A 10,583-nucleotide genomic window follows, 5' to 3' on the forward strand; every position below is an offset into this window, starting at 1 on the left:
ATCCCAGCAAAATTCACAAAAACTCAGACACAAAAAATTAAGAAAAATTAAGAAAATTTAATGACCAAATGGGCTATATACATTGATGGCACATGACTTCATTCAGTTATCCCTTTTCTATAGCTGGAAGTTAAGTCTTATAGAAAAATATCAACAGTCAATTGTACCCCAAGGACAAGAAAAACCAAGCCCATCTGTTGTTAAAGTGCGTATTTGATGTGAGCACAGCTAAACTACACCCAGAGGTATCAAGGGATTTCAGCCCATCAGACACAATATTGTACAGGAACACCTCAAATTAAGAGCACAGGAAACTTGTATCTTAAATAATAACTGATATTTTATGTAAGATATTCTTCCAACTCTTTCCACCATATGATCTTTTAGAATTCTTTCACATTCGGAATACAGAAAAAAATCTGCCTTTCTCTCACTCTTTGTGTGTATTTCCTCACTCGATACTAAGTTAAAAGTTCACATAACTACACTCATCCAAGTAGTGTATTCTCAGGTACTTCACTGTTTCTTCTGCTTACTTCCTTTTTCCCTCTCAAACTCAGCTATCTGATTGAATATGTTAACTAAGTTCTGAGGCAGGTTTCTTTTAACACTGCTTTCTGTTTGTTCTGTACCATTTAAAGACATTTCTTCATCTGGTTCCTTTGTTTTGTCAGTCTCTTCATAACTTCTTTTTCTATTCTTAGACTCACTTTCATTTTTATGGTGCTTGTCACTATCATAACCTTTGTCACCTTCATGTGAGCAGCTGCTAGAATATGACCTGTACTTCCCCCCTGACCTGCCAGAATAGTCAGACCCAGGGGACATGTAATACCTGTCTGGACCTGAGCCATGTCTCTTAAACTGCTCTCTTCTCCACTCTCCATCCCTTTCAAATCTCCTGTAATAATGCATCCTGGGTTTATAATCTGACTTATGATACGAACCTGAAGAACCCCTCCAACTGGAGAAAAATCTCTCTGGTTTACCATATTTTTCAATTTTGCTATGACTTGGCTGATTTCTGGAGCTACTGTAAGAATCTCTTGAATCTTCAGACCTACCTCCAAAAGTGTCTTCATCATCACCTGAAGTCCTCGAAAAAGAACAGGGTCTGTCTTTCTCTTTTACCTCCATTTTTGGGCACGCTACGCTGTCCTGCCTTTCCAGCAGCTTTTCCACTTCAAAACTTTGGTTAAGAAAGGAAGCAGAGGTATCAGCAGGAGGGGAATACCACTCCTCTTTCCTATTCTGATCTTTATAATGGGAAGAAGCTCTAGATGAGCTTTTTTTGGAGCTGCGAGCAGACTCAGATCTATGCCGACGCTTTTTCCTACGTTTCTTGTGATCAGAGGAAGAGGAGGAAGAAGAAACTGATACATTTGATGATGAATCGCTTGATGATGATGAGGAGGAGGAGGAGGAGGAAGAGGAGGATGAAGAAGAGGAGGAAGAGGAAGACGTCGATACTTTCCTTTTCTTCTTCAACCTAAAAAAAAAAAATTAACCTGTGAGATAACCTTCAGTGTCAGGCAAAAACTGAAAGAAAGCAAATCTGCACACCCCAGTTAGGACTATAAGGTGGGAACAGAAACTGAGCCTGACCATTTCAAATGTCATTTCTTGATCAAAAAATTAGGATTAAATCCACTGAACATTTTGTAATAAAAGACATCTTTCCCAGTTTCACATGGCATTACACTTTGCAAATATGTCACACTGCAAAGTATTCCTTAACCAATGTCTCTTTCACACACAGCTCCATTAAAGGTTATATGCACTAAAGGACACTGTCCACAAAATCATTCTGAAGGAAAAGCAGCTTACCCAGGGAGAAGTTCTCCCCAGCTTACAGCTTGTTGAGATGGATTGCTTACAGTCTCATCTGCACTTATTGCCACATAACCAGAACACTGAATATAACAGTTACCTTTTTTCTTCTTTTAAGAGCTTACGCAATTTTTCTGCACTTGTTTCTATTTTCTTTGCTTTCTGTCTCTCTTCTTTGGCAGCTTGTTTCTCCCTCATTTCCAAAGATTTCTTTTTTGAACCCAAGCATCATAAAAAAGATTACATTAGTAATGTTAACACAGGTATTTTTCCCCCATTCAACCCCATCCAAATGTATACACCAGGAATGTTTTACCAGGATTCCCAGGCCAAAAAGGAATATTGTTCAGGAATTTGGCATTGGCCATTGTGACAGTCAGGTTTAAATTTAAGGACCATATTGCAGTTTTCATTCCATTAAAAAATATATTTGACCAGTCATTGCAGTGGTACCCATGATCCCGCACACCAGGAAGCATGGAGCCCAAAAGTTGTAGATAGAATATGCAAAAAATCCCCAATATTACCAACATGTAGAAAAATAAGGAAAAAACCCCCAAACAACCGAAACACAGAGGAGAGTTTGAGGGAGAGTGTCATCATTATTGTAGTTTACAAGAAAAACATGGCAGGACCCAGTTGGAGATGAATTCAAGTTGGCCATGTTTGAATACAAACCGTTTTGTAACAATTTCACAGAGCAGTTTGATGCATAGTTTACGTAAGAAATCAAGTTCCAGGGGTTTGGTGGTGATGAGCAGAACCAGACGGCAGACACAGCAACAACAGTTCCGTTCAGAGGAAAATGCATTGGAGAAAAACACATAATCAGTATTACAGGAAAACACACCACAGAGTTGTTTCAGCCATTCTACACAGCAGGGACCGTATCAGACTTATGTACTAAGTTACAGGTAAATGCAGGAAAGCATCTAAGCAGATAAATAATCCTTAAACTACTTAAGTCCATAAGAGATCAGACTTCTGCCACTTACAGCCTTACAGAGTAGCTCTATCCAGACTGAGCAGAAAGTCTGATTATAGTTTTGAAAAGTCAGCATCTGTCTTAACAGCTGTAATAAAGGAAACCCTTCACTGCAGCCAAGGCCATGCATAGCAACAAACAACAGCTGTCATGTTCTTTATCTGCTGCATCAATGACTGCAGGAGAATGTCAAAAGAGTAACATTTATCTCCTACTTGCTGAGAATATTCTTCATCATTTTAACTGACACCTCTTTCTACAGCAGCCAAATGCAGGTACTGCTCAAATAACATACACATCTTTATCTCTGGTGTAGTTCAGTTTTATGAAGATTGTCCTATCTCCTCTTCCCCCTTGTTTCCACACATCCTGTCAGCATTATGGCTCCACCAACTGAAGAACTGCTGACTAAGGCCATCTACCCCAGCCTGTGTACATCCTCACATGCAGAAGCACAGAACAACACAAGCCTGTTCCTCAGTGCTCTATTTTACTCTGACTCACTCTGGAAGACAACACAAGCAAAGGAGGTAAATAAAAGGGAAAAGATGACAACTCAGATTAGCACAGAGACCCAGCAGGCTCACCTGGGAAACATGCTGCGTGCAAGGGAAGAGAGAAAAAAACCACCAGACAGCAGAGGAGAAAGCTGAGATATTCAAACTGTCTGCCCACCCACCCTCCACCTCCTGCTGTTTTCCTTTAAATTACCTTTCAATTTCCCTCTCATGTGAGCTCCCTGTGCCTCAGCTTTGCCTGGCATTACTCTCTGTAATTACCCCAAGGACCAAGGGTCTGGCCAGACTATGGTAACAATGTTTCTTTGGCTCGTGGAAGTGTTTTACATTTTGAACATTTGTACTCATAGAATGTTTTATGTTAACCTCATTAATAACACTGTGTGATGGGATATTCTTATCCTGCTTTTCTCTTTCCCTGTCTCCACTGTCTGGCATTTCTTTACTATCCCAAAACAGTGGAGTCACCAAGAGGTACCTTTCTTCTGGTAGGTACAGCCATAATGCTCACTAGAAAAGATTTACTGTGGAGTAGGGAAGCAGAGAATAAGACAAACCATCAATTTAACCCCTTCCTGTTCAAAGGATTTAATACGACTTTTGATGTTCACTTATTGTCACTGAGAGCACCATATGAAAAGAAAGTAAAGAATCACCTGCATGTGCTTACGGAGTTTTGTTAAGGCCTCTTCTGCTTCCTGAAAAGTCTCATCCAAGCTTAAGGCTTTTTTGTAATAACTTTCAGCATTTAGCAGTTTCTCTTCCTCTTCCAACCTAAAATTCAAGTGATAATTCATATACAGTTAGGACACAGATTTTGACCGCTTTTTCTTATTTTAGGGCTGTCTTATTTGCAAGTATTTCTTATTTGCACTGTGACACCACCACTGCATCCCTCTGAGACCCCCTCTATCATCTCAGCTCACCTCACTAACAACACAAAACAGTATTTCTGACCTTATCATCTCCTAATCCTGACCTGTAACTCTATTCTTTGAAATGTCAATTCCAGTTTCAAAAATATTCTCTCTTCTTAACACAGGGCATAAAAGAAACCTATTCCCTAAATACTCAAAATTAAAATTTTGCATTAGAGTGGTTCATCAATATTTCAGCAGAGTAATGGAACATCATTTTGTTACAAAACGTTTTAAAAAAACAATCAATCAATCCTCAACTTTTTGGAATATATTAAAACAATTCACAGGACTTTATGCAAGCCTGGTATCCTACCAGTGAAAGGGTATCAAGGACTAAAAAGGATATCGAGGATTAAATCTCAAATATTTTGCCAGGCTTTCAACTGGGACAGAGGACAAAGTGTAAACCAATTACACAAGAGGGCTATTTCCAAGGACTTCTTTTTTTTCTATATACACATAGCCAGGAAGGAAAGATGCCATTCTGTGTTCTCACTAGAATGGTATTTAAAAAAACACTATGAGAAAACTTGATAACAAGCAACCAAACCCACAACTCCAACACTTACTGCCCGCCTCTTTCCACAAGGGTCTGACACAGGTATTTCCTTGCATTTCTGTGGGTAGGACAATTCTCTAAAGCAATTTCAAAATCCCCTATGGCTTTGTTGAGACTTCCTTTTGTTGCATATCTAGAACAACAAAAATTGCATGTGAAACAGTGATGTTTCTCTTTCACAAAGTGGAATAAACAATGAAACAAGCAGACTTACAGAGCTCCACGTGCTACCAAAGCTTCAACATTTTGTGGATCAATTTCCAAAGCCTTGTTGTACTCATTCATGGCTTCCACGTGGCGCCCAACCTTAAAATAATCCACCCCAGCCTTCACACTGGAGAAAAAATATTTAGAACATATATGTACAGTTAGTTTATGCAGATTGTTCTGTTACTCACAAATTATGATTACAAACAAGGGACAGGTAATAAAACCTGACCTTGTTATTGTGTATTTTACACTGGCATTTCAATTAGGTGACCTAATTCCACAAAAATGTATTATCTTTAATCCAAAATCTTAAGGCACTCGAGAGCATTTCTGCAGACAGTGCCACTATGTTACATTGTTTTTCATTTATGGAATTCTTGTTTAAGCAATTTTCTGCACAAACTTATGAGTGACCTACCACCATTAACCTTGAACAGGCTTAATTATGTCCAAAGCTAAAAATCCCCATTAGAGCGACAGCACAAGGTGACATGGGCAGATGGTGCACACTGAAACCAGCTCATCTCATACAAACATCCTGAGGTTTTACATTTCGTATTACCTGAACATTTCTCGCACATTTTCTAAGAGATTAACTTACTAGAAGAGAATTGATGTAAATTGATTTTCAGAACAGTTCACTATAGACTTTTTTTAAAAATTAAAATTTAACATTATAAGCAACCTTTTCTGCAATTAATCGATGTTGCAAATACACTGCACAGTGTAAAAGCAACAGCAAATATCCAGGGCTGCCGTTCCATTTAACTTTCCAAAGACAACAAGTGCACTTGTTGCATCTACAGTTTGAGGCTTAAATGACTTTATGAGTACGAGGTCATTCAACACTCAATTATAAAACAGAAAATTGTGTACTTGGTGTTATCACAAACCTTGCCCTCAACTCTAGAATGGGTCAGGATATTATAAATATTCTAAGAACTTGTCCCTTAAACCTGACACACATTTTGGAACTGGATCTCAGGACTTTGTTACATTCCCACTTGGCAGATAGGTTTACCTTCAGTAAGATCCTGGTTACATCGCTACACATGCAGTGGAAAAACTGTTTCAATGGGTGTTTACTTTGAAGAAATAGAACCTGTAACCCTATCCAACCTAGGAACAAGCTCTGACAAGAAATATCACATACCATTTCAAGGCCCAAGATGCAGACTGCTTTTTCCTCAAGGCAGGGGCAAAATCTTCTTCACTGAAATTTTTACTTTAAGGAATAAACAAATAAAAACATCAAGCTGGCTGGCTGAGTCTACAAAGTTAAGCTTACAGTATTGAAGTGCAATTGAAATAAGCTGAAATATTATTTGTACATGCCGTACTGCTCTCCCTCAGTCAGGTCTGTTCTTTCATATTTCTGAAACCAGTTTTTCCCAAACCATTCTAGAAGTGTTGAAGTGAACCAGAACAACTGCAGTAGATTTAACAAAAGCTACAAAGTCCACACCTGCTTTGGGCTTAATATAAGTAGGGCTCATAACATCATTGCATATATTTGACTCCATTTTACAAAAGGGGTCAAACCTATTACTAAAATAAACATTGTGAATAAACATCTGTCAGAAGACATTAAAACCTAAACATCTTGCATTTCAATCCACCGAAGCTGACAAGCTACACAGTACATTCCTTAAGTATCTGATATCAAACATTGTGTGTGGTTAAGGTGTGTTGCTTATTGTCTTGGGGTGACTTTATGATGTGTATCCCATGTCACTGCCCTATGCCCAGAAATTAACTTTGTGCCTTTTTATGCCTCTAAACTGAGCCTGAGAGGGGGAAGGAAAAAACTGAGCAGAAGTTTTTCAAAGCAGTTTGCAGCTTGTTCAAGGCCACACAGAGATAGCAACTTTTTTTCCCCAGCTGTGGCACGGGAGGGAGGAGGCACCCGGCTTGCTGCTTTCCAGTCAGCTTTTGGCCAAGGGTTCAGTTTCTTTTTCTCCAGAGAGAGACTGAGAGCTGAACTTTCCTTTTCCTTCCCTGGAATTTCGGATTTTCTCCCTTTTCTACTGGACTGCTTCAACATCAGAGAACATTGGGAGGACTTTCCACTGGGCACAGAGGGCCTGGCCCCGGCCCAAGCCCCAGCTCCAAGGAGACCAAAGGGAGGACTCTAACACTTTTCCCAGGTTTTTTTTCCACAGCGAGAGATTTTATTATTTAGCATTATTTTCCTTTTCCCATGTGTTTGGTAAATAAATAGTTTTATCTCCTTCACTTTCCTTCGAGGAAAATCTATCTTTTCCCAAACCCGGTGGGGGAGGGATGGTTGTGCCTTCTCTCAGAGGATATATTTCTAAATTTGGCCAAACTGGAACACTTATTCAGAGCAATAGGATTTCAAATGCAAATTTCTTACTCTAGAGGAGTTTGCTTTTAAATATTTAAGGACATGTACACTGCAGTCATGCAAGTCAAAACGTAAAAGGTTTAAGTGGTCTAGGATTCCAACTCACAAGTCTATTTCAATGGATTAGAATAATCTCCACAGAGCTACAGGAGAGGAACAATGTAAAAATCACTTACATTTGAAGACTTCTCAGCAAAGATGGTGGATTTGACTCACTTAGTCCCAGTTTTTCTGCTAAATATTCAACTAATGATGGATTAGCGAATCCTGGCGAACGATGCAAAACCTCTTCGAATGTCTCTCCTGTGTTGGCAACTTCCAGGCTTCGCCTTAAAAACAGCACCAACGTACACAAATGAGACCTCAGGCTCCACACCCTATTTCATCATGCATATGTTTAGAACAAAAATGCCTATACCGTATCTGTATTACTGCTCACAAACTGTTCTCTTCTACAGGCACGTATTTTCCTGCTATTTACCTACCCTTATGTCCTTTACCCCAAATGAGCTTCTGAAACCTATGTGGGCACCCACCTCGGTATCTCCAGGACATATAAAAACATTACAAATATTACAGAGATAGCTGTGTCCCCATCTTCTAAAGGGAATTTTAAAATGTTAAGAATTCCTATTCCAGTCTCCCAAGGTTTGGGGGTTTTTTTTATTTGTTTATTAACACAGTCCAAAAGCAACAGGTATCTCACTCTGCCTTTTCCTTTCCTTATAGTTTTGGAAAGAAGCTAAAAAGCCAACGACACCTATATATCCAGACACAAGTATGCTAAAGAGAAGAACAACAAGGAGGATGTGATCATCCAATTAAATCAGAAACCCCACTGACGAGTTTAAGGGACAGCCAGCCTGTCACAGATGCTCTTCAGACACCCTGACTGCACCCAGCAAGTGCAGCCAAGCAGCACATCCTTACTTATAATGCAGTGGGAAGTCATCAGAAGTGATCACACCCAGTTTTGTGCTGGAAAGTTTGGGTGGAAGAGCCGAGCTGTAAAGCGACACTGCAAGCTTCTCGTGGTAACGGTCAACGTCCTTGAGCGCAGCTGCAGAAATAATAAAGGGTAGGATAAAATTACAGAAAGGGCTCAAACCCTAAACAACCAATTCCTGATAACTTCTGCAGCTACTCACCTCGAATAAGGTCTCCAGTTTGATAGTAAGACAGAGGATCTCCATGGTTGCTTTGAGGAGGCACATCCCTCACAGGACACAGGGCCTGCAACAGAACAGAGCAGGAATATTACATGTGAAGCCAAAAGGTTGGGGTTTTCTTGCTCCCCAAGATCAAGCCAGAAAAGATTATTTTAAACTTAATACACATCAGAACTGTGATTCTTAAAATATGGCTTGGTTCAAGTAAAAATTCATGCAACCACAGACTATGAACTTTTCAACCCAACAGTGTGGGTCATAGCAAGATGTGTTCACTAGCTGAGCGAACTATCACAAGCTGCCCACAAAGTCAGATTCTACTCATCATCCCAAAGCTGTTTCACCTTTACACGTTCCACTCCATTAAGAGATGCAAGAGGCAACTAATACACATCAAAAATGAAGTACTGACCAAAACTGTATCTTACAGTGATTTCCAAATCTGCAATTTCCCGTATGACACCACTTCCCAGACAAATCAACACCATGAAAAAGCCAAATTCACGGATAGAGGTAATCCTCCCAATCACGATATCGCCACGCTCGATGTCGCGGAAGAACAACTCTCTCCTCTCCTCCCTGGGCACCTCCATGAACCTCTCCAGGGGTGGCATGACAGCGTAACACTCTGCAACAAGGGCACAGCCAGTTACAAAAGGTCCAAGCGACATCCTGAGATCACAAAATATTTGACAACAAAACACGCGAAAATATATATATATTTTTTTTGTGCTAACAGGAAGACTGCACACAACCTATAAAAATCAATAGGAAAAAATTTCAGCCTGTTTTTAAAGGTACCGCTAAGTCAAGTGCTGCCCTTACAGAGTGACCCCCCCACCTCACACACCCTCATTCTCCTCGATCGTGTCCTCGATCGGCCCGTTGGGTTTCCACGAGTGCGCGAACAGCAGATCCGCCTTCTTGGCGATGAAGCGCTTTATCTCGGTGTCGATGCTCGCCCTCTCTTTCCTGGGGGAAGGAGAACGCGGTGAGTCGCGCCCCACGGCCCCTCACGGCCCGCCCGGCCGCTGCCCCGGCGCCCCTCACCAGGCGGCCGGCGGGGCCCCGCGGGGCGGCTCCGGGGCGGCCCCGGGCGGCGGCAGCAGCCCGCGGAAGTCGGGGTTGTCGTGCTGCTCGGCGCGGAGCAGCGACAGCAGCGCGGGGCCGTGGTGGCTCAGCGCCTGTCGGAGCAGCTCCCGATCCATCCCAGCGCCAACGCCGCCGCCTCGCCCGGAACGGGAACCGCCGCTCGGGCAACGGCACAGGGCGGGACCCGGCGGCCGCAGCGCCCCCGGCGGGCCGGAGGACTGCGCTGAGCGACGGCGGCGCTGCCCGCCCTATTCGCGGGCCCGTCTCTAGTGGATAAACAGAGACTAATTAAAGAGAGCGTAATTAAGACACACAGCGCAAATTACACAGATTTTCCCCACGGGAATCCTGCCCGGCTCGGCAGCGGCGGCCCGTGCCCGCGGCAGTGCTGCCGGGAGAGGGCGCTGCGTCCCCGCGGGCCCCAGCCCGGAGCGCACAGCGCGGGGGCCGAACCCGGGGTGTCACGGGCCCGGTAGCGCCGCCTCAGCCGGGGTCGCTCGAGGAGGCGCAGCCGCGGCACCGCCGCGTTCTCCGGGCGCTGCCTGGGGCTTGTTCGCTTCCGAGGGAGTGACCCTGGAACAGCACGGGCGGCTCTCGGTCGGGGCTCGGCCAGCGCTGCCGTGTAGGCATCGAGTTACGGCAGTCGAGTGCAAAGAAGGGCAACGGAGCTGGGGAGGGGGCTGGACACAAGTCCAGTGAGGAGCGGCTGAGGGAGCTGGGAGGGCTCAGCCTGGGGAAAACGAGGCTCAGGGGGGACCTTATCGCTCTCTGCAACTCCCTGACAGGAGAGTGCAGCCGGGTGGGGTCAGGCTCTGCTCCCAGGGAGCCAGCGACAGGACCAGAGGAGACGGCCTCGAGCTGCTCCGCGGGAGGTTTAGGTTGGACATTTGGAAGAATTTCTTCGTATAAAGGGTGATTAGCCATTGGAATGG

The 10,583-nt window shown here is 43.1% G+C and overlaps 1 protein-coding gene across 5 annotated transcripts; it reads right to left on the reverse strand.

The window, feature by feature from the left end:
- Window positions 1–37: 37 nt before the first annotated feature.
- Window positions 38–9,768, reverse strand: TTC14 (tetratricopeptide repeat domain 14). Of its 5 annotated transcripts, none has more exons than XM_082288071.1 (12): window positions 9,610–9,768; window positions 9,410–9,531; window positions 8,988–9,187; window positions 8,539–8,623; window positions 8,321–8,450; window positions 7,567–7,719; window positions 6,176–6,247; window positions 5,027–5,146; window positions 4,823–4,945; window positions 3,990–4,107; window positions 1,931–2,040; window positions 38–1,489 (listed from the first exon to the last, which is right to left on the reverse strand). In XM_082288071.1, the coding sequence occupies exons 1-12, from the start codon at window positions 9,765–9,767 to the stop codon at window positions 517–519; spliced, it is 2,364 nt and encodes a 787-aa protein (XP_082144197.1). In that variant the 5' UTR covers window position 9,768; the 3' UTR covers window positions 38–516. The 5 variants fall into 5 exon arrangements, with proteins under 5 accessions (XP_082144197.1, XP_082144201.1, XP_082144198.1 ...); XM_082288072.1 differs by having other exon boundaries at window positions 1,357–1,489; window positions 4,004–4,107; XM_082288073.1 differs by having other exon boundaries at window positions 1,357–1,489; window positions 1,931–2,023.
- Between the last annotated feature and the right edge of the window lie 815 nt (window positions 9,769–10,583).

The sequence above is a fragment of the Coloeus monedula genome (genome assembly GCF_965178545.1).
Source record: "Coloeus monedula genome assembly, chromosome: 10".
In the NCBI taxonomy this organism is placed as follows: Eukaryota; Metazoa; Chordata; class Aves; order Passeriformes; family Corvidae; genus Coloeus; species Coloeus monedula.